At 30.5% G+C, this 25,056-nt stretch overlaps 1 protein-coding gene across 1 annotated transcript in view; it reads left to right on the top strand.

The window, feature by feature from the left end:
- LOC148278531 (PAS domain-containing protein cky-1-like) overlaps window positions 1-25,056 on the top strand; it is a gene marked incomplete at its 3' end in the record, with an annotated part of 144,676 nt that overhangs the window by 13,168 nt on the left and 106,452 nt on the right. Inside the window, exon 2 of the mRNA XM_088231268.1 lies at window positions 11,372-11,625. Coding sequence (XP_088087394.1) covers window positions 11,585-11,625 — 41 coding nt within the window. The remainder of the gene's footprint in view (window positions 1-11,371; window positions 11,626-25,056) is intronic.

The following is a 25,056-nucleotide window of genomic DNA, read 5'->3' as shown; positions in this document are numbered from 1 at the left end:
CAAATATTTTTATTGACAAAGTATTTATTTGACCTCTTTGACAAAATTTGACTTCTGCTTTTTGTTGTATAGTAATAATTTTAATAATAGGCCAAATCTTAAACGGGATATGAACTATCATGATGGCTGTTAGTTGATCAGATTTTAGAAAAAAATCCAAGTTAATTTCATACGTCAAAATGTCAGTAATCATGTTACAAAATATAATTAAAATGTTGTCTTGTAGACAAATATTGATTGCCAGAGGTCACAATTGTCATGACCCGAGAGAAATAATATTTGCTCGGTAATTTTTTTATTATTTTATTTCTCTGCTTTATTTTTAGCTCGATTTATTTCAGAGAGAGATTTTATTGTTTATTTATTTATGATTCCAAATTTCTAACTGAATCCCAATTTCTATGCTTTTTTCATCTCAAATTATTAAAACATATTGTCTATAAAGAGTTGCATACGATGGAATCTCGTTTAACGCGATTTCGAAATAACATGGTCCCAAACTATTTGTTTTTTAAAAAGGCACATTGATTTAACAATACATAAAACCAATATAATTTTACTGTTTGTCATTAGAATGCCCTACCTCTTTTACTTACCTACTTGGCGTAAATTATATGGTAGTGATTAGGAATATTCTTCCACTTTAAACCCAAAGAATATCTCAATCTGATATAAAAAAATGTCTTTAAATGCTCTTTTTAATGCTTGACAATCGCGATAGAAGTCTTCCCCATCTGGAAAGGTAACCTTTATTATTTCCCCTTTAATCCATTAAAGCTTAAAATTTTATTTGGTTATCCCTGATCACTGGGCTACCCAGTTTTTATCAGGTGATGTTAAATTTAATAAAAAAATACTTGTTATTGATATTGGATTACCCTTTGGGCTACTGTGGATCCTAGCATCAACCTTTTGAACGTATCCTGTGGTATTGTCCTTTTCCCTCTCCTATAAAAATACTGAATGGAACTTTTTGCTACTATCTGTGGCTTTTTAAAGTGCTGTAATCTTTTCGGAAAGTTCATGTCCAATTAATTTAATCCCAATTAGTGAAAAAATCACTAGTTCATCTTTTGCTAAATCCAATTAATCGAGACACTACCAATGAGACATGTCCTCCGATGCGGTATTTGGTATGTGGTGGGCAAGCCAGTATTTTAATGTCAATTTATATTTTAGAGAAAAAATCAGGCGCAATAAATACCACATCTTTTATTTTAATCTTCTTTAGATTTTTATACTAGGAAACGTATCTAGCATTTTTTTTTTGAATGGAACATGTTTTATAAATCGTCTAAAAAGAGGTGCAAAGGTTTTCACCGGCACTGTTATCAATATGTTTCTTTTTTAGAACCATTTATTGAGCCTAAAAGATAAGAATCCTCGGGAAACGGAAGCTGTTTATAAACTAAGTTGCCAAGGATGTGATAAAGTGTACATAGGACAAACAGGGCGCACAGCAAAGAAAAGGATTGACGAACACAAAAGAGCGTGTAAATTTGGGCATCCTGACAAATCTGCAATAGCTGAACTCTATAGTCTATAAAGACACCGGTCATTTTTTCGCATTTGAACCGAAAATTTTGCATAAACCCAGTAATTACAGTGCATAAATAATAAAAGAGGCAATTGAAATACACAGATACCCAAATAACATAAACAAAGACGACGGGCTTAAATTAGACTCAATATGGTTCCCAGCACTACATAATACAAAAATGATTAGAAATGTGCCTACTGCCGACTGGGACACGATACAAATTACTAGTACTTAAACACACACTTTTTTCTACAAAACACTCAGTTTACCCTGAAAATGGCTCCTGCAATGCTAGCCGAAACTTCGGAACAAATCCAACACACACGGTATCACTCGAAATAGAATCATATCGTCTAAAAAGAGCTTCCAGTGTATTTCTTATAGATTTTCATCCGTTTTAATGAACGTACAAGAGTTTTTTTGCCAATTGAAGAAATTGCTTAAAAATTGTCAACTACAAGCTTTGACCAACATACTGCAGTCTGTTTTTGTCTGGTTGGTTAATACTGTTTTACCCATTCCGACCTAAATTAATTACTGTGGACATGAATTTTTTTTTAAATGAAAATTTAAAAACAAAAATATGATATGTCCTTCCAAATGTGATATGTCCTTTATGTAGGCATATTAAGCTTAATATATCAACGGATATTTCACCACCTCGTGTAAACACGCTATGATAGAAAAAAACCTGGATGAATAAATGTTAAATGTTTCTATTGACGCTAGACTTAAGTTCGTTCACCTATTTTCCAATTTTTCAGAGCTTATCAAAGCTCTCTTCAAACGGTGATCTATAATGTGGTTTTTTTTTACGGAAATAAATTCGTAGGGAATAGGCGCCGTTAGTTTTTAATTATTGCTAATTTACTAAAAACATTGATGGTTTTTCTGATACTCTAGCGGTGTTAATGGTTCATTAAAACCGTTAGTAATATATTTACATAGGGCTTTTTAGGATCCCCTGCCAAAAAGTGAATTAAAATCTAAGCGGTATTGCAGTATTGCCGAAGATACCATATTTTGCCACAATTCAAAGGATGTGTAATTGTCTTTCAATATAATTCATTAAAATTTGTTTACTTTTATTAAACATTGTTGAATCATACTCATACTTGCTTGAAATATCATATAAAAGTAGGAGAGAAAAAATCGAGCCAAAATAAACTAAAAGCAAACTGTAAAACTAAAAATCGAACTTTTCTATGTAATGCCGACTACCAGCATAACATATTTAGGGATACAAGAAATGAAACAATTAGCTCTCCGCTTTTTAATTTCAGACGGTACCCACTCAGATCACCACAAGTAAATATATCTTAAATTTTGTTTTTGTGTAAACATGCACCAGAGCTAAAAAGGTCAAAGTAATAAGCCAACCAATTTTATGAATATTCTACAAACAGTTGAAAAACTAATATCGCGTCACACATTATTTTTTCTCTGTCAATTATTTTTGAGGTTGCCTAGACTTAATAACTGGTTTTGGAATCTTATGTCTTGGTTCGTTACCATTCATCAAACTTATCCTAAACACAAGTAAAACAGTCTTCTTGAAGCGGTAATAACACTATCTACGTTGGATTTATTTTAAAATGTTGTTTTCGTGGCGTTATTTATTGCCGCAGTTGTATTTTTGTGGGATTTGAATTTTTTCGTACCAAAGTAATTGAGAAATCAATCATTGTAAGATCCTGTTTGTAGGCAGTACATATTGAGAGTATTATCTTGTATTTTGCTGATTGCATCTGTCAGTAAAATAAAGCAAACACCGTAGATATCAGAACTTATTATTGATGTTGAAAAAACTTTTAGTTTTTTTAAAAAATAAATCTTAAAGTAGTGCACACATTGACATATTCTCATTTGTTTTCTAATAATGACAATATAAATGATATAAGTATATGTATACAAATATATACACAATTCATAAATTGTTTGATTTGTATATTTTTTTAGTTTAATAGATCTACTAACAAAGTCTATTTTATGGATATACTAAGAATGACTAGACAGGTGCCATCGTTTTGTAGCAACAATTCACGGACAGTGTATACTTGTAATGCAGTATTAAATAGACTTTATGAACTCGGCAATAGTTATTCCCACGTATCTGATATATTTAGTGTAAAAGGTATATAGAACAAACCTTTTGAACTTTTTCAAAGATGGTGAATGGTAATTATATTTATTTATTCATGCATTTCATATACAATTTTTTGTTCACTTTGCCTAGCTGCGTGAAACAGTACTTATGATTTTCTTGTTGTTTTACTTTAGAATGTTTTATTATTTAAACTTTCTACTGAATATGCTGTATAATTTTTAGGTTATTTTTTTATATTTAAATCTTGTATAATTTTTGGTGTGATTTTTTTGTTTGTTTTAAATCTTGTTTTTAATAATCATGTTTTTGAAAAAAAAAAAATATTAAGGCAAATATGTTAATATTATAAATATTTGTAAAAGGCAGATTTGCCGTTTATGTAAAAAAAATAAAATACGAGTAATATACCAAAAACAAACATACGCAGTAACATTACATTAGACACGCAACAATAAAAAGAAAAAACAAAGACAAATAAGCATATTAGAGCCAGGTTGATTATAGATACGATACGATATCGTATTAACTATATAGGTACGTAATTTTATTATTATAATTAAGATATTAAGAATTTATTGAGTACTATTTTATTTCTTTTTTAGTTTATTAGTAAAGTAAGATTATTTTTATTTATTTAAATTTTTGTATATAATGTTAATTGTACACTGGCGGGCTTATTGCCAAATAGCAACTTCTTCCAACCAACCAATAAAATAAAATTTCAATTTTTATAATTATTAGTTTTATAATTAACATATTCCATAAAAAAAGCAAAAGAAATATAAAAATAGAAATAAGTGGATTTAATATCTCTTACATTTTTTTCTCTTTTGTACAGCTTCTTTTTTTTATACCAACTATACTTTTAAACGCTGTTCCATAGAATTAAAATATACCAGAATATTTATATCATCATTTTATTTGAAGAATAATATTGAAATTACCATTGTTGTATTCACCCAAGACCAACTATTGTAAAATAAAAAAAAAACTTTTATGGAAACCAATATCTCAACTGAGATAAAAAAATAACATTTTTGATAAATAACTGAGCAGAACTAATTATAAAGGAATATTGAAATCTAGACATTTACAGGGCTTATAACCTGTCATTGGCCGGTTAAAGTGATCACTTGACACACTGTGTAACATTCACCATTCTGTCAAATTTTTGTGATTTTCACATCTACAAAATTTTCAAATCATGTGTATCTCCCAGTTTAAGCGGGTGTTCATTTCTTTCCTTGTCATTGTGTAACAACGGTAATAGTTTTATTATTTCACATGAATTAATTTTGAAGTGTTTCAAAACAAATTTTCAAACTTTTCTACCGCAATGTTGATAATCATTAAAACACTTTTTTAATAAAAAAATATTTCAAACTAAAATCGACACTGGCAATTCTTTTATGAATCACAAATAAAACAAGTAAAGTAAGTAATGCCACAAAAATAATATCTAATTGATTACACATTTTAATAAATTTTTGCAGACGTTCTTTAAATACAAAAAATATTTAACGATATACTCGTAGCTTGTGTTTCTTTTCTTAGCTAAGTATTAAAAAACACTTTAAAAAAGATATTTTTTTACTGTCTTTAATTCAGATAGACTATGTTATTCTAGCACTCATTCCATGTATTAAGGAAATTTATTTATCCTACGAAAATAGAATTTTGGTATTGAACTTATGAATTCATGATTTTAAAAGCTCCGATTTTGATGTCTTACCTTATAAGGTAAAAAGTTTTGCTGTCTCATTATTATTGACTAATTTAGTCGGCCTTGTGGCATTATGATCAGCGTGTTTGCCTACCATTCAACAGGTCTCAGGTTCGACTCCCGACATGGTTGGTATAAAATATTTATTTTTAAGTGTGTTTTCTCACTAGAATATTTCATAGGACGTGGACTGGTTCCTAAAGCGTAAAACTGATCATCTTACCTTCATGTAACAAAAATAATCAAAAAACGCTGCAATTGGTGTGCCAATCCATTGCCTTATACACCATTAGGTGCGGAAAGGAAATGATGATGATGTAAATAACTCACTATTAAAAAATGGGAATCATTTATTTATTTTGTTCATTAACGCCCAAAAGGCATTTACAAAAAATAAAAATGAAATACATGCTAACATACTAAATAATAAACACTGTATATACAAAAAAAATATGTAAAATTAGTTAAAAAGGATAAAATAAAAAGTTTTACAAAGTAAAAAAAAAACAATAATAACAAAGGTATGCAAGAATAAATAGTAAGCATGTTGGGGTAGTGTTGGATTTGAACGTCGGACCTCTGATCCGTGAGTCGGCAACACTAGCCATGGGACCACAACCCGATTCTTGTTATTGAGAGTAGAAATTGAGTCTAAAATACTCCTTCAGAATTCAGGTTTTATTTCACATACACAAACGTATTTTTCATTCCACTGGAACTCGAGAAAAATATAATTTTTGCGGAGTATTAAATCATATGTTGCAAAATTTCTATTTTCTCTCGTCTCATTTTGTGGACTGGCATGGTGAGGTATGGCGCCCACCCGTACAGCGCTTCGGTGGCTCTCACGATCCGCATCATCACGACTACAACAGACTCCTTCGGGGAGCGTCTTCAGCGAATATAAACATCGGCTTTACATCTCCGCGTATCATCCTGCTCACTTGCGCAGTAATGCAACCACATGAATTGTTAAAGAAATGTTAAAAACGAGAACTGAAAAATAAAATTAAGCTAACTAAAATTGAATAAAAGTATACATATTTACAAAAAAAATATGTCCGAATCTTTAAAGGCAAGTACAAGAAATTAAATAAAATAAGTATTTGCGTTCTCGTGAGTAACTAAATAATATTCTAATCTGGCTACCACTTTAAACGCTTAATTATTCATTAATGACAATAGAAATATTAAAAACTTTAAATCCGTATCAGGGCGTGCGGTGAGGTTTTTAATTAGGGAAGCAGTTACTTGGTACTAGGTTTATATCTAAATAAAATTGTATTACTACTACTAATTCAGAAATTAGATTTAAGGTCTTTGAAATAAAATAAAAAGCAGTTTTATGCCATTATTTCAGAGTAAAAGAGTTATATTTCATAAATTAATATTAAAATACCATCTTGTCAACCAATTTAAGTGCCATTTGTTATTTATCGGCAGATCATGTGGAAAATAAACCTGGATTGGTATGTTAGAATTAGTTCTATAGATACTAAAAATCTCAATTTGCGCATGGGCGGACTTGTGAAATTCATTGCTGGAAGACCGCCTTAACGGAACTAAAACATTTACGTATTTTCATATTCCACAATAAGTCTGAGCGCAGTGTATTTTACACCAGTCCGCGCATAACTGCGCAGTCGGATGGTCGTGTGTGAGGTTTTTGCAATATTTCAGAAGTAATTAATAAATTAACTATCTATGATTGCTCACGATTAAAATATCAATTTAATTGAAAAAACATTTGCAGTAGTTATTTAAAAGACAAATTAATTTATAGATTATTTTATAAATTAAAAAAATCTAAACATTAATTGTTGTTTGGTGGTCAAATTTTTAGGGAAGCATCGGTTCCATCCAATCTATGGACGGACCGCGCATGATCCGTAATTATATCCGTATTTTTTTAAAGTTTGATATTAGCAAAAATTGACTAATCTGCGCTCTATCCATACTTTTATTTGCTTTTTACATATCCTGATATTTGTATGTTTTATCAATATAAACTTTTGTATGATTTAATTTAGTATTCACTCTTATTAATTGGGCATATTATTTATTACTCTAATATCTTTTTTTTTCTTTTTTTTTTTTGCACCATAACAGGCCTCCTGGCCTAATTACCGTGGTTAATTACATCACAGAGAACCCAGGCTTGAAAAAAATAACATTTTTAATTTTTGTGTTCTCACCGGGAATCGAACCTGGAACCTTCCGTGCGTGAGTCAAGCGTCTTGACCACTACACCACGGAGGCTGCCAATTACATTATAGAGTGATGTGATGTGATGAATCTTATTACATTATAGAGTGAACAATATTTTGAGTTTGTCCAAATTTTTGTAGACAGGGACTGGATTTAACTCCCTGGGGAGCTGTTTATATTAACATATTACAACAGAGATGAGGAACATTTAAGATAAGGTAATTTAGAAGTCTAGGCATCTACAGGGCTTATGACCTGTCAATGGCTGGTTTAAGTGGCCACTTTACACACTGTGTAACATTCACTATTCTGCCCATATTTGAACATCTATATTCTTTCAATTCTTTCATCTGTTGATGTTTACCAGCCATTGACAGGTCATAAGCCCTGTAGATGCCTAAACTTCTATATTACCTTCTCTTAAATGTTCTTAATCTCTGTTGTAATATGTTATTATAGAGTGAGTTTCTAGAAACCATATCTCAATTATCATTTCAATTATGTTTTTACATATATTTTTCTATTGATTTCAATGATACTATTATTTTGTAAATATGATTATTTAAGAATCTAAATTTGTATAGTTTGTAATTTCATATTTATTTCTGATTATTTTTTTTAACTTTCTTCTTTGGAATTTAAATATTTTTTATTTTTACCTTGTTTTTCTGGATTGTTACTTTATTGCATCACATGTCATTATAATTTAATTAAATGAATTTAACTATGTATTTTTCATTGTTAATTATTACGGCTTGAAACGGGCACAGCCCAAAAAGCCTTAATAAGTTCATTAATATTTAAACGACTGTACTCTTAAATGTAAAATAAATTAATAAAATAAAAAATAAAGTTGTTTTATAGAATTCTCTAACAATAACGTGTAACAATAATTAGGGATAATTACTTGTACTACGACTACCATCACGCCATTTTCTGTTAGGGTAGGCAGAGAAAATGGACGGCCACACACATTTATCCTGACATACATCTTGTAATACATGTCCTTCGGTTGACATTACTTTTGAAATTATCGGACATGAGATTTTCGTTTATTTGATTTTGCCACATCTTTATACGGAGAAAAACCATTATATGATTGAAATTACTTTAAAAAAAAGGGCCGTTAATACTTGTGAGGAGAATTGCAAGCGCAAACTAAAACCGTCCGTCACACGTTTCTGTTAAAATAATAACCAAAAACAAATTTGGACCGCTTTTGCCATATGGATCATTACTGTAAGATTTTATTTTTTATTAATTTTATTTTATTTTTGTTTATAATGTTATTTGTACATAAGCGGGCTTATTGCCAAATGACAATTTCTTCCAACCAACCAATAAAATAATAGTTTAATTTTTATAATTCAAGTTACAGAACATATTCAATAGAAAATAAAGAATTCAAAGCTAAAGATATATGAAAATAGAAAAAAACGCATTTCTTTATAAATTACCTTAAATCAAAGCTATTACTCAATGGGAAAAATGAAAAAAGAGGAAAGGAGGAGATTAAGGAAGAGAACGGGGATGTTTCTTCAGACGTGATTTAAATAGAGATAATGTAGTAACATCTTTGATGGTGGATGGAAGATGATTCCACAGTCGAGCCGCATGGACACTATATGAGTTAGAGAAGAAAGAGAAATTGTGGATGGATATTAAGAGAGTGCCTTAAGAATTAAAACGTAAATTTTTCCATCATTTTGTCATCCATTTGTTCTATATGACCAAATCATATTTATGAATTCAGTATTAATTATGATTAAATTCGTGAATCAGAAAATGAATGGTAAAAAAATGGTTGTCTTGGCTATTTTTTAAAATTTTTACATAGTATTTGTGTGCGCGCGCAGAATCCGAGGGAAAAACTTAATCACAGTATTCACAAAATACTGTAGAGGGTCAATCATTCTTTGATCCACATAATACAGCAATTAGGTGCCATAAATAATTATAATTTTACTTGAACGACAAATAAAATATTTATAATTTTTATTTAAGTAAATGTCATTTGAAGATGACATTTAAAAGACAAAATACATTATTTTGTTTATGATTTAATCCAGACATACAAAATTTACTCTCCCGAGTATTAACAACTGCTCAGCAAAGCGGGTGAAGGATTTTAAAATTTGATTAATAGTCATACGACTTGACACAGATATATATTATTTATGTTATGAATAGTTTTTATTGTGAATATTCGTATTTGCTGTTGCATTGTATGTCTGAAATAAATATCATAAGCTTCATTTTTTAAGTATAATAATTTATTATATGATCCTTTCAAAGATTATTTCTACATACAGGTCTCTGTGAGATTATGTATGACATTTTAAAAAGTGTATGGTTCTTATTTATCTGTTTTTGAATTTAATCATAACAATAAATAATTCTTATAAGTTTTAAACTATGCAATGTTGTACAATGAAAGAGGATGTATTTTTTTAACAGAGATCAAGATGTTCATAGCTGAATTCATTTTATTGTATACCTAAATATTTTGTCAATTTAGATTTCTAAAAAATGTATATATCTGCCAATATGTTTATCTGTATTATATTTATATTTATGTACCGTTGATGATTTTCTCAAATCGAACACTTGAGGTAGTACTCTGTTTTTTTTTTTACTTTAAAAACTCATTTTTTTATTGAAAAAAAAAAAGTATTTAATGGAGACAATTCTTCGATTCTCGGACTAGCATCCCTTCCGCAAAACCCCACCATTTCCTTATCTAGCCGCTTCCTTTTTCCGTGTCCCGTGCGTATTGAGTTGACATATGACAGGCGATTACCGCATTTGACAGGCATAGTAAGGTCTAGACAGGCGTGCGGGCGACATTGCTCTTAGACGCATTTTTAATTTTGTCAGCTAAGATTATCAGGTACCGGTAAGTTTTTGAGTTTTTGATACTATATCAGCAACCCCTTCCTCGCTAATGCCGTTTGGGAGATAATAAATCTTGAATAGAGGCTACCAATAATGGCAATATCCCTCCCCTGCTCAAGAATCTTCAACTTTTAATCTAAGGGTGTCATTTTTATCAAAAATCGGGCATTTTTGGCACCCTGCGCAGGCATCCCGTCATTTTTAAATCATAACTCATACCGTTTCATTGGCTAAATACGTTTTGAGTATTTATTTCTTTTAAATAAAAAAAAATTGAATTTCCAAAAAAAAGGATTATTTTAAAAGTACCTACGTCATAAGAAATGTTCATTTGAAGTTTCGCAGTTTGGCGCTGAAAAACCTTATATAACCCTACTAACACACATGTGACTTAGATGTATATGGGCCTATTCCTGATACCATTATTTTCTTACCTACATTTTGTAGAGGGTCGATATCAATTAAAAATCAAAATGTTTTAATATTTTATATACGCAAACATATATGAAAATGTTTTTAATTCATATTTGTTATCAAACTCGCCAAATACCTCAGAATAACGCCACAATGGATGAAAAATTACTCTCCTGTGTAATTGCGATTTACGACATTGGCCCTTATAGATCCAAGCCACATATTCATTAAAATGTTTTATCACAAAGTTAATGCTTTAAATATGAATTGTTAAAATCTTTTGATTTATAATTATTAAAATTCTTCTGTTGACTTGATCTTAAATATATATAAAATCGGAATACAAACAATCGATCCTCCCTCCTAAACAATAAATTATTGAAAAATAAACTATTCTAGCATTTATTATAGATATACAAGTATTTGAGAATTAATAATAACAGTAATTTTGTTTCGGAGTATTTAAACATTTCTCTTGATTAAGTGACAGAATCAAGGTGTATCAAGAGTATTGTTACAAGAACATTGACATGCGCATAACACGTGAACTGTAATGTGATTATACATGCACGCTAACGCTAAATGATTTGATTTTACATTGTTTTATTAATGGTTGCGTTTAATGGAAGTGAAGTGAATGAAATAAAGTGGTTGTTTTCATGGACATGTGAGCAAACAATAAATCAAAACCTTATACATGTGTCGGGAGACCAACGAGAGAAACAAAATGTTCACAAGGTAAGTCTCACTCTAGTTATATTTACCTACACGGTGCGGAGTATGGTTTACATTAGTTTGTATCAAGCATTCAATTAAATGCGTCTAAATTAATTTATGTCTATTTGCCGGAGTTCCTCAAACTCTTTATATTACAAAACATAAAATGTTCTTGGTGAAAGCATTGAGATATAATATACAGAGATGACACTCCATACAAATCCAAGGAAAAAGGCGTCTCTAAATGAAAGGGAATGACCAGCGCAGGGAGCAAGTATCTTCCCGTCGACTTTGAGAAGCCAAACAAGTAGTACAGTAAAAAGCACGGGCTATTTGCATCGGTCTACTGTAAGTTCTATTCAGTATGTCTCTCTCTTCTGCATACGCGTCACTTTTGTGTGTCGTTTCTCTATACACCCGACTAACTGAGCAGGACAGAGACGGGAGAAAGCTTACGATATAACATATTTATAAAACGTTTTTTAACATTAAAATAGCTGTATTAAACAAGCATTGATTAAGATAAAAACATTACTTACCAGTGAAAAGTTACACCATCGCATTTTCTTTATTTTCCTGATTAATTTGTGCAGTATCTTAACGTACATTTATAGGCATTTTAGTAATTGCGAGGAGACAAAAGTTCAAAAGTAGCCGGAGAATGCACGCAACAGACTAAAGTCTGTTCTATCAAACATATGCCAATTGGCCGCAGGTTGAGGGACCATATTTCGAACGCTTATGTTGACTCTAGTTATACACCTTAATGAGTGGAAGTATTTTAGAAGTAAAAGATGTGTGGTGCTGAAATTCTCATATTTGGAATAATCAGTTACCGGTTTTGAAATTAAAGATATGAAATCTTTTTGGGTAAAGATGAGATTTTAGACTTGTCTACAGACATTTGGAGAAATTAAAACTATTTAAAAAAAAAACAAACTGGCCCAAGAAGAAGTAAAACAAAGGTTTTAGGTTTTATATAGGCTTTTTAAAAAACAGTGTTTTTATTAATAATACAGGGTATATGGTAAACCCTGTCACATCCAAAACCACAATGATCGATATTGACATATTAAAAAAAATATTGTAGAAGCGTTTCAATGTTTTTAAAAAATCATTAAAAAACCAACGGTTGCTCAGAGATAATCCATTTTACTTCTACCTAGCTCCACTATCCATTTTTATAGCCTTTTTAAACATTTTCTCGTTACTAATTGTTTTAATAGATAGTGAAAGTAGGTTATAGATTTTAATTGAATAATACTCAAAATCCCTTTGTCCGAAAGTGGTAGTAGTTTGTATTTTTTTAAGTTATCTTTGTGTTGAGGATCTAGTGATCATATTATTTGTTTGTGATGTATTGTAGGGGTTATGTCTTTCACTTGAGTAAGAGTAGTTTTTTAATCTATAAGTGAGTATTGTTTTAGAGCATAATTGTTTTGGTGTCATAAATTGATTTTGAGGAATATTTCTTCGGTAAATGTCTGTATCCGGACTCTGAATACTATTTTAATTATGGAATTTTGTGCAACAAATACACTATTTAAAACTGTGTTACTCGCACCACCCCAACCGATTATACCGTATTATAAAATTGATTGGCACGATGCAAAATGAATCTTTTAAAGTTCCTGTACATTAATTATACTTCAAATTGTTTTGAATATATACGTTAGTCTTTTAAGTTTGTTAGTAATATTTTCAATCCGATGTTTCTACTTTAAATTTATATTAATAATAACTCCTAAGTATTTGACATTGTCTGTCCTTTCCAAAATTGGTCAATTACAATGAGCACTTTGAAGACAATTATTATTATGTAGTTTGGTGTTAAAATAAGCATTTTGTGTATATACGCCGATTTTGGACACAGAACTGAAACTGTAATAAAAATAATGTACGCTAAACAGTAAAATAATTACTTAATGTATGTGTATAAAAATTCGAGAAGTAATAAGCGATCAGCCTGTGAAATATATGCACATTTGCACATACGTATAAACCATCTCAATATGGACTTAAATACTGCCAAAAAGAGGTTTTGAATAAAGTAAATATTTGTGAGTGCTTTATTTCGTTTATTTCAGTAGTTCCGTTCAGAAACCCAAACAAAGATGACTCACGAGCGTGTGAACCGTCAAAGCGCGATTACCTTCTATTCACTCCCCATTCATCCAACTTCCTCCTACACTTTTATGTTTGGACCTCCAAATCATTTGTATGCAATGTTAATCTTCACCTCTGTATCAAGACTCTAATGAAAAGAGCCAGTGACATGTATTAATTACCAAACTCACGGAACATTATACGCATCGCTGATTACGAAAATTTATTTGTGTTCTACATACATTTTTACGTGGTACATTGAGAAATCAAACAAACGATTTTATTGAACCGAATCTAAATTAATTCATTGACTGTTTCATATTCATTCTTGCCTGCCTGAAAAATGAAAATAATGGTAATTTGATCGATTGCACTGTCGAAAATAACAGAAGTGTCAAATATTGATTAAATTTTATAAAATTAAATGTTTTTAATTCTTTTATTTCTAATTTTGAAGTAGGGCACATATGAACCGTACAAGGTTTTCGCGTAACATAAACGAACAGAGAACACGTACGATGTTTACTCAGAGACACTTTTCATGTAAAGCTCCAAGAGTGTTCAACGTCTTGGATGAACAAATTAAGTTCTCCAAAACAACGTCTATATTTAAGATGATGATCCATAATTGGATTGTATCGAGGGGTAGAGACCACTATATGAGATTGCTTCGGCAATAAATATATAACATCGCTGCTGTCTTCATTATTATCCATATACCTACGTATATGTGTATATCATTACTGTCAAACGTATTATTATATAACTTTTCTGCATTCCATTTTTTGACATGTATAATTTTTTTTTATTTATATTTTTCTATTATTATTTTGTATATTGTTTTGATTATTTTGTACATTGTTTTGATTATTTTGTATTTGTTTTATTATGTTCATATGTAATATCAGTTATCATACGTATAATTATATAACTTTTCGGATTTCTAATTTTTATTATTATTATTTTTTTTATTTTTTGCACCACAACAGGCCAGGAGACCTAATTCCAGTGGTGAATTACATCACAGAACACCCAGGTTTTAGAAAAGTCACAATTTAATTTTTTTGTGTTCTCACCGGGAATCGAACCCGGAACCTTCCGTGCGTGAGTCAAGTGTCTTAACCACTGCACCATGGAGGCCGCCCTATTTTTCTTTTATTATTTTGTATTTTGTATATTGTTTTGATTATTTTGTATATTGTTTTAATATGTTAATGAACATTTTTGATTTCTATATCGAAGAGTCCCGACTTAACACGGAATTTTCTAACAAGTCGGGACATAAAAAACATATAATTGTGTCTGTGTAAAAATTGTGTATTTTGTGCATAACATAAAAAAATATTTTTAAAAAAGTATTTTTATGTGTACTCTCATGGTAACACTCTTAATATATTAAAAAAAGTATTTTTATAACCACTTTTTTCAATTATAATATTTCCAAAAAAAATAGTTCAAAAAAAAAAACCGACTTTTGTCATTTCCATCTTCAAATATTTGTTGGGTTTGGTCATGTCATGTCTTTCTCGGTCTTGCTATATATCTGCATCCATCAACATTCGCATCGCAAATATTTTGAGGCGTCATTTCGCTGTCCAAACCAATGCAGAGCTCTTTTCTTGATTTTGTCAATAATGGTTATCTCAGCCTTACATAATGTACGGATCTCAACATTTGTGCATCTATCGTACATAGTTTTACCACACATTTATCTGAGAGATCGCATTTAGACAGCATTCGGCCTACTTTCATCACTGCTTTTCCAAGTCAATACTTCGCTCCCATACATCAGGTTCGGCCCCAGGACTCCACTGTGAACAGCTTATTCTGTTCGCTTTGTGATTTAACATTACTCTGTTCACGACACAGACCCTCTTCCAATATATTTCTTAGTCATTCTTTCCCCAGTAAACATACTATCCACATACACAAATTCCTGAACCCGTTTCAGTATAACCCATTCACAGACTATTCATCACAAAAATAATTTAGATACGCCACAATTGGAGCTCCATTGTAGTACCCTATGCACTACTGGTTGCGGACCGGTAAACAATAATTATGAGTGCTACTTTTGAAAAAAATATTTACCTTATACTGAAACAGCTACAAACCATTAATTCCAAAAAGGCCAGTTGCACTAAAATAAGTTTTTAAAACTTTAAAGATTAATAATTGTTGCGTTTTTACAATAACTGGGCCTAATTGTTTTGTTTTTTATATACGACTAGTGAACCCGACAGACGTTGTCCTGCTCAAACGTTGGCTTCCTGCTGAAAAAGACTTTTCATTGATAAGAAGGTACCAAGGTACTTGTTTATGATTGAATTCCGAAACTGAAAATTATTTTTATTCAAATTTTGAATTTAAGTAGGTACCTAGGTACTTATTTATGGTTAAATTCCAAAAAATAAAATATTTCATTTTCAAATAAATAATTCTTTTTGCAAATGTACAATTTGGCTCTTCTCACTAACAGGGATGCACTTTATTCATGAATTCGAATTTTAAAAATGTATTTAATGTCAGTTAATATTACTTTAGTATTAACAAAAATCCAGTAAAAAGAAATAAATGGAAAGAAATTATGAGAAATGTAAGGAAAGAATCCGATTGGGATCCATAATAAGCGAATGTTGTTTGTAAAGATTAAAAAACAAACTTATTTTAAACACAAAAAAAAACAACATCCTTCTATTGTTTTTGTACACGAATTCTCGTGGAGAGCAACCCTCGTAAGTTGAAGAAAAAAAAAATTATTCTTTCAACTTTTTTTTTAAAGATTCGATTGAAAATTTTCATATCTACGAACACGCGCAGCGCAAAGATCTACATTTCGCTGAAAACCACACGTAAATCGGTTAAGCCGTTTAGAAGAAGTTCAGTGACATCGTAGTTGATTAGACGGCCAACTGCGGAACAGGCGACGCGGGTTCGATTCCCGCCAGTTGTAAGAAAAAAATCCAAAATCCAAAAAATCCACGCAGATATAGGTGTCGAAAATTATATATTTCGTCTACTTGACATTCCATTTTGAAGGCCCGTAATCAAATAAAATAATATTTACAACATAAAAGCAAATATATCATCTTGCGGAACAGAAAGTTTTCTTTTGAATGACGACTTACCTTCTCCATTTTTGTTTATATTTTTGGTGCTCATTTTCAAATTTGGAAAAAAAACGGACAGGACGTAATTTGACACCTAATGCTTAAAATGTATATAAATACATAAATATGTTTAAAAAAAATATATAATGGTTTTTACCATTTTTGGTACTAGTCGCCAAAAACAAACAGTATTTACAAATGTTAAATAGAAACAATATTACAAACAGGGCAAAAAAAACGGATAAACTTGAAATAACTTTAAAATACATAGAACATCATACATCTTAAAATTAAAATAACAACAATTGAAAATAAAACAAAAATTGCAATAATAATATGCATTGTAAAAATAAACACCAAAAACCTTGATAATACATATTTTACAACAAATATATATATAACGATAACTTATTTGACATAGGTATCAGAGGCGGTTCCTTTGTATGTGCATAAGTGCAGTGCACTGCCAAGTAAAAAAATGTTGAAATAAATTAGTTATTTTATTGATAGTAAAAATATGTTTTAAGTAGGTAGAAAGAAATAGGGATTCGTTGCAATATTATACTCGTAAACATTTTAATATTCAATACTAACGCCAAAAGATCTAGCGAAATCGACTCTAGCGGAAGATTTTCTCATCTTGTCTACGCATGCGCAATCGACCCAGTGCATATTCTGTTTTGCACAATCTTTTACCCTGAATTTGTAAGTAGTATATCATATCTCCTAAAATCGTCATTTGAGCGAGACAGACAATGCTTCAAACCGATGAATTGGGCGTTAGAGGGAGAAGATAATATACATATTTCGGGCATTGCCAACGCATGTGCAGATTTGAAGTTCGTTTGTAATGTCGCTTTGAACATGCGTTATGACATGATTGACATGACATGACATGATGACAATGATGACAATGACATGACATTAGTACGAATTTAATTAACTATAACGTGCGTATTATGTTGGGCGCATTTAGCGTTTCTGGTTCCGATGCGCGGGCTGTCATACTATTGCTCATTTATCACGCCAGACCTATCATATTACTATAAAATTATTGAACTTAATAATATACAAGTTGACAAAATGTAAAAAAATGGACTGCTAATGTTTTCGGTCAGGAGCCGCCAGTGATAGGTATACTATTCTAGAAAAAGTTTAAAATAAAAACAGTACAATTACGGACGCAAATCCAGAATTTGAGTAACGAAGTCTGTTGACTTCACAAAAGTCAACAGATGGAAGAGTTGAGGAAATGTGGATGTTCAAACATGGGCAGAATGGTGAATGTTACACAGTGTGTAAAGTGTCCATTTAAACCAGGCAATGACAGGTCATAAGCCCTGTTAATGCCTAGACTGCAATATTAATATTTCACCTCGTCTGTTTGAACAAGTGGTAATGTCTTTGACGGTGAATAGGGTCATTGAAATCAATATTTTGCAAAAACATCCACTTGACTCAAATTGGCTGTTAACAATTTTGTATAGGTAAACAACATACCATATTTTTCTTTCTGTTTCAATAGGTTGTAAATTAAATGTAATTGCACCGAAGATTTAAAGGGCTCGAAACATCGATCATGCCATGTCTATAATACAGGATTTTAAGAAGCGTTCTTTGCACGCGTTCAATCATTGTGTTATCAACGTTGTATCGAGCACTTTCCAATTTCAGACAATTTCCCGGTGATTCTGGGCTAATATTGTCAGTAAATGACATAGTGGTCCCGTGGCTAGTGTCTCGGACTCACGGCTCAAAGGTCCATGGTTCGAATCTCACTCTATCCCAACTTGATTCCCATTTTCTAACAGTGAGCTATTTACAACTCGTTGAAAATGGCTTTCAAAATTAAATATTTGAGTAAATGAAAAGAACGAAAAAAAAAACTTTATATTTAGAATACAAACAGATGCACGTGATATAATACTTTAACTTATAGAAATAAAAAGCTTAAGAGAATACGTAGTAGAGCCTACCATCCAATAAATTAACTTGAATTTAACAAAATAAAGCGATGATAACATACTGTGGGAAAAATCTCCCTCGAGTCGCTTTGTGCTAACCCGAGGTTAGAAAATGATCTACCAATAATCAGACTCTTTTTATCTTAATAAAATTATTTGTGTCTCTTGCTGAGTGATCTTATTTTATTGTATTTTACATAATATTTCATTAATAATTATTTAACATGCCTTATTTATTTATATTATTATTATTTTTTTCAAAGCAATAACCCGCTAAGCCTCTATTTAGAGGTAAGTCACCAGGTAGGAAAGATGGAATATGGAAAAAGGTTATGAAATATACACAACACCCAGACCAATGAGAAAAAATCTTTCTTGGATTTTTTTTCTCATACAAACTGTCGGGAATCGAACCCGTCACGTCTATTTCACAGTTGGCCGTCTAACCAACTGCGCTACGGCTCTTGCCTAAAAATGTGATTTATTTTTTTCTTCTGCATCAAGATTTACTTAAATATTACCAAAAAAGTGCTAATATTCATGGTAGTTGACGAGATTTTGAATAATTAAGTGCAATTTGCAAATCCGGTTACATCACGGGAACGCACGGGTTAAACCGTATAAAAATTAATCAGTTTTCATGAAAAAATTTAAGAAAATAAATAAGCAACAGGAGTTAATGTTAATGGGAAGGGAAAATAAGAAATTTGACTAGGAGTGATAGAGGATGAATGAAGAAAAGTAGGAGTGGAAAATTCCATTTATTTTGATGGCGAAAAATAAAAAACAAAAAAAGGAAGAAACGTTTATTCTCCATTATTCTGAATTGACTTTGTTAGTTATTTTCTGTGCCTTGTAAGGAGTGTTAAATAAACCTAGACTATTTAAATTATTTTGGTTTTTTTTACAAATGCGAGGGATGGTTGAATGTTTCAGATGATTGGTTTTAATGTTAAAAATAAAGATAAGATCTGACAGTCTAGTCGAGATGAAGGGGACTCGATTGGCAAGAAGAATAATATGTTCTAGCGAATAAATGTATTTTTTACATTTTCGTAAAGCAGGCTCTGGTCGTAGATATCAATTTGCGTGTAGGTGAATCAGAATTTAATATGTTCGTATGTACAAAGAGTTTACATTCCTTTAAAGGTTCTATTTATTTCTTTATATCGAAAGCTTTAATTTATTGATCACCCTTTGTTCCCAAAACATAGCCTACTTAACAACAGATGTTAATGACACATTACTCATACGATTGCAAGATACAATATGATATATTGATCTAGCTACTTCTATGAATATGGCAAGAGTACTTTTCAATCCGACAAAACGCAAGACCATCTGTCAAAGTTCAAAAATATTACAGCCAAGGTTGGCCACGATACGATTGTTGATAATATTCTGAAGCAATAAAATAAAGTTTTGCCAATACTAAAAGAGAATGCTAAGAAAGATACGATACCAGGATTTAGTTCCGGCTTTAAACATTAGCCAAGGTCAGGAGAATAGTATATATTCATATTTATTCTATGTGTTTATTTCGTAATACGTGCCACAATTGAATACCTTAGGTTTAACGATACCTTGCGTAATTGATTTGTATGGGGATCTGGCAGATACTACACAACATAATATTTCAAGTTATACTATTGATTTCATTTATCTTAAAAGCACTAACTTTGTGGTAATTTTTTTGGATATTGTAAATAAATAATTGTATGTTACCACGTGTCGACTTGTAGCAGTCCTGCTAGTATAATACTAATGAAACATTTATGTAAATGATTTTCATAAAAATATAATAAAATTCCTAGTCAGTTTTACTTTGTGAAATTTTCTTCAGCCAAAATAGGCATATTTAAGACTGGTAAATTGTTTACAACATTTTGAACTTTTACGCTATTTTTGACAAGATTTTTGGAAGACAAGAAGATCAGGTAATTTTTTTTGGGTAACCAACAAAATCAAATAGTTACAACTAGTTTTGCAAAACAATGAATTGTTATGTAAGGAAAGTGTGTTATCGGACCGAAATTGAGATAAAGCAATATTTATTATTTAAAAGATGGAAAAATAACGCACGGCTAATCCAAGAGAGTAACAGAGTGACAAATAAAAATTGTAACATATTAAGTTAACACAATACCATTATTTTATGACTGGAAGGTTTACATATAGATCCCTGACAAAATGGTTTAAGATGCATACATAAAAAGTACCCAACAAAATATAAACACTCGTACAGCAACACAAATTAACTGTATTGTCCCATTTGTATCAACCTTATTTGGTAAAAAAAACAATGTAATGTACCTAATTTCTCCAAAAATATTTAATGACTTAATGCCAAGTATAAAAGACTGGAAATGTAAAACAAATTTTAAAATAAAAATAACTGCATATATAAATAGTGTAACGAGAGATTTTTTTGAAAACTGTGTTGAGATTAATAAACGTATTAATTTACTTTATATTATTGGTACACATATTATTTATATTCTTATGTATTACGTTACTTGACATTTGTTTTTATTATATATAAGTATTATTTTTGTTTAAGTAAACGACATTTAATTTCTTACATTTGATTAGCTATGAATTTACAACTTGGTAGTTTTAGTTCTTAGAACTACTTATACTATAAAAGATAAAAAAATCTCCATTTTAGAACAGGCTGAGCCATGTTAGATGTAGACTATCCTAACCAGAAAACGCTCCGTATTCATTTTCTATTCACTTGTTTTATATCGATTCCCTGGTGAATTAATAATTGAATGAATTAATAACTATATAGGGAGTATTTTTTTTTTTTTTAAATAAAAAATACATAAATATAATCCTTTTTTTCTGAACGAAAGAAATACCATTTTGATAACCAATTTCACGTTACTTCTTTTATATTACTTATAAAAGTTTACACATTTATACTTATTTGTGATTAATAAAACTTAACCAAGGAATTTAATTAATACGTTTATAAATTATTCATTTTGGAGCTTTATGAAAAAAAAAACGTAAATAAAAACATCAATACTATGAAAACATATTACTGAATGATTTTGATTCTGGAATAACAAACCCTAACATTTCAAATGCTGTTCGAACAATACTATCCATATAGCTTACAAAACTTAATTTCCCGTCTTAAATTAACCCAAAGTCCCGTACTTCGGTCAAATTATTAAAAAAATATAATCAAAATTATGTGAATCCATAATTTTGATACACTAACAAGTAAATTTTTGGCTTATTCAACGGCTCATTACAAAGATGATACCAAATATAAACCATCTAAAGTATTAATTAACAAAATTATTGACTATAATGATCACATTATGTGTCGATTTCAAACTACATTTCAATAAATTGAAAAATCTATCGCATTAAAAATAATTAGGTATTGTGAAAATGAAATTGGGATAAAAAAATACCAATCGTTATTTAAATGTCATAGATCACTATGATTATTGAAAAGCTGATCTGAAGGTTACTATTGATCTTCTTCTTGTTAAGATGTAAATTACGTCAGATTATTACAGTAAATCAATATATATACAAATATATATATATGTAATTTAAAGATTGCTTAATATGGAATTAAGATGATTGTAGTATTTGTTTTGAGAATGGTGTCAAATTCTAAAAAATCTCTTAACTGTGAAACAATTTACTGTACTGCTCATTGTTAATGAGAATACTTGGATTTAACTCCTCGATTTTGTCATTTTATTATTAATTCCATTATTATGCTATGAAAAGAAATTAAATAAACACTTGCGCTTTATGATTGTATAAATACCTATAGAATACGTTAATTTCGATTTCTAAGTAGTTAAATAATATCGCTGTAATGGGTGGACCGTAGAGTTATGGCAGGTTTCTAATTTTATTTAATACTACGTATTGAAATTAATTATTAAGAGCTTTCCCTAGCTAGAATCAATTCAAATTAAAATTCGAATAAATAGCGGGTACAAGAAAGAAACATGTTTTGTAACTATAATTATTTGAAATAGAATTTTATTAAAAATGCATTTCCATGGTTTTAGTTCCATTTCACACAGACAACTGTATTCTTCATCCACCCGGACACAGAACTGTGTATCCATCGATCATCGTATTTTCTTGGTTCACACCAGTGATGAACAAGGCACTGCATTAGTGGTTATAAGCAAATTGCAGCGTATCTTGACCATTTTTGTTATATGGAAGGTGATCAGTATTACTCTTCAGGAACCAGTCCAGGAACAATGAAATAGTGCAGAAGCACTTCTATACGCGGCGGACTTATTGCCACTGTAATTGTTTTTTTGTGGATTTTTATTTGAGATAAGCCATCGAGTCAGAAACACTCGTCCTGGGTTCTGGTTCTTTTTTACACGCTTAACATTCACATTCATCCACCTAGCCATAAAACTGTTGCAATATCCACCAATTAACCCCCCAGGATGAAATCTAGTGTTTTTTTACGAAAAATTGGACATTTAAAAAATATCCTTGAATATTAAGTTTATTTTAATATTATGGTTATTACACTAGAACTTGAGTGAACCTAGTACAGTTGTATAGAAGGATTTACAGCGATTACACTTGCTTCTTACAGAATAAACTACTCACAAGTTTCTATGAGGACATAAATTATTGTAGTCAGCTTTATGACCAGCAGACATTGGATGGATTCCTATGTCCCTTATTAGGATGCAAATCTCAAAATGGTATTCATTATATATTGTCAATCAAACCGCTCTCTACTTACAAATACAGTGATTGACTCTAATGTATCGTTTAGTTGACAATTTATTATTAAAGATAATTTTACTAAGGCGAAAAATGTTTCAAGTAAAAAAAGTGTTGCTTATTCGTTAAAACGGGCAAAACCAGTAGTTTTACTTTACAATTTCACACAAAACCATTTCTTTTATCATTTTATTATATTATTTTACAGTATAAAAGATAAAATAACTTTGATAATACCCAATTTTTTTTAGATAATTTCATTAGTACACACAGAATAAAAAACACTTTTAATGTACAAAGCAATTAATTCGAAAATGAAAGGGTAAAAAGCGCCCATCTTTATCTGCCGTCTTCGGATATACGGTGTACAAATATTCATAATTCAAATTACAACAGGGATGGAGAATACCTTAAAGAAGGGAATATGGAAGTCTTATGACCTGTCATTGGCTGGTTAAAGTGGCCACTTCACACACTGTGCAACATTCACCATTCTGCCTATATTTAAACATCCACATTTCCTCAACTCTTCCATCCGTTGACTTTTGTGAAGTAAAAGAGCTGAAACCTTCATCATGTGGGTAAGATTCATCCGGCTGAACCAATTAACATACTAGGCAAAGCCTTAAAATAATTTCTCAATTATTATACTTCTTTTTTTACCTGGTAGTTAATTCAACAATTTTTTGAGTATGTCCAAATTATTGCAGACTGGCTGGATTTCTTTCCTAGGGAGTTGTTAATATTTTAATTTGTTGCAACTGAGAGGGAAAACAATTGAAGGGCTGATATCAAAAACAGCACTTGTAAGTTGTTTTAAGATTTTGAGATCATAATGTCAAACGTTCATTCATTATATTCCCTATGGATTTGTTTATACTGTTCATTAAAAAAAAAACTCTTGACATAAACTACAAGGCTTTGAAGTTTGTTTGATTTCGGTAAAAAGAACACACGTCATGTGCTGTGAAGTTTTTTCGCTCTCCCGAAAAATTTAAATTTCTTGACATTTGCTGTTTTTGATTTCAGCCCTTCAATTTTGAGAAGGGAATATGGATATGGAATAATATGAAATATGTTTTGTCTGCAAAAAATTTGACAAACTCAAATGTTGTTGTATACAAATATGATAACTATTGCACAGAAAATGTAATTGTTATTTTTAAAAAAAACAACCGATTCAGTTCAGTTTTGGGGTGCAGAAAACAGGACAGCATAACGTCGGTTTTTTTCAATTTAAACTTTATGTACAGTATTAAGGAGGCATTTGCGAGGTGGAGAAAGAAAAAACAATATCACAATACCATCAATGCAGCCACCGCATTACCTTTTAAGACCTTCGTTAGTATCGACAAATTCATTGAAAACTTGAATTAAGTCGAGACAAAAATATCGCATCATCAGATGTCAATTTTTTAAAAGAGTTTATTATTTTTTTGTTACTTTTGAGCCCCGGACACCCGCATGAAACGGTCTGTCACAGATTCGAGACGAGATAAAATTATAAAGCGGACATAAAAAATCATTTGTTTCTA

This window comes from Micrasema longulum, unplaced genomic scaffold (assembly GCF_059751315.1).
Source record: "Micrasema longulum isolate JH-2025_06_02 unplaced genomic scaffold, ASM5975131v1 h1tg000865l, whole genome shotgun sequence".
Classification (NCBI taxonomy): domain Eukaryota; kingdom Metazoa; phylum Arthropoda; class Insecta; order Trichoptera; family Brachycentridae; genus Micrasema; species Micrasema longulum.
The sequence above is the reverse complement of the archived record's forward strand: the minus strand, read 5'-3'. Positions and strand labels throughout refer to the sequence as shown.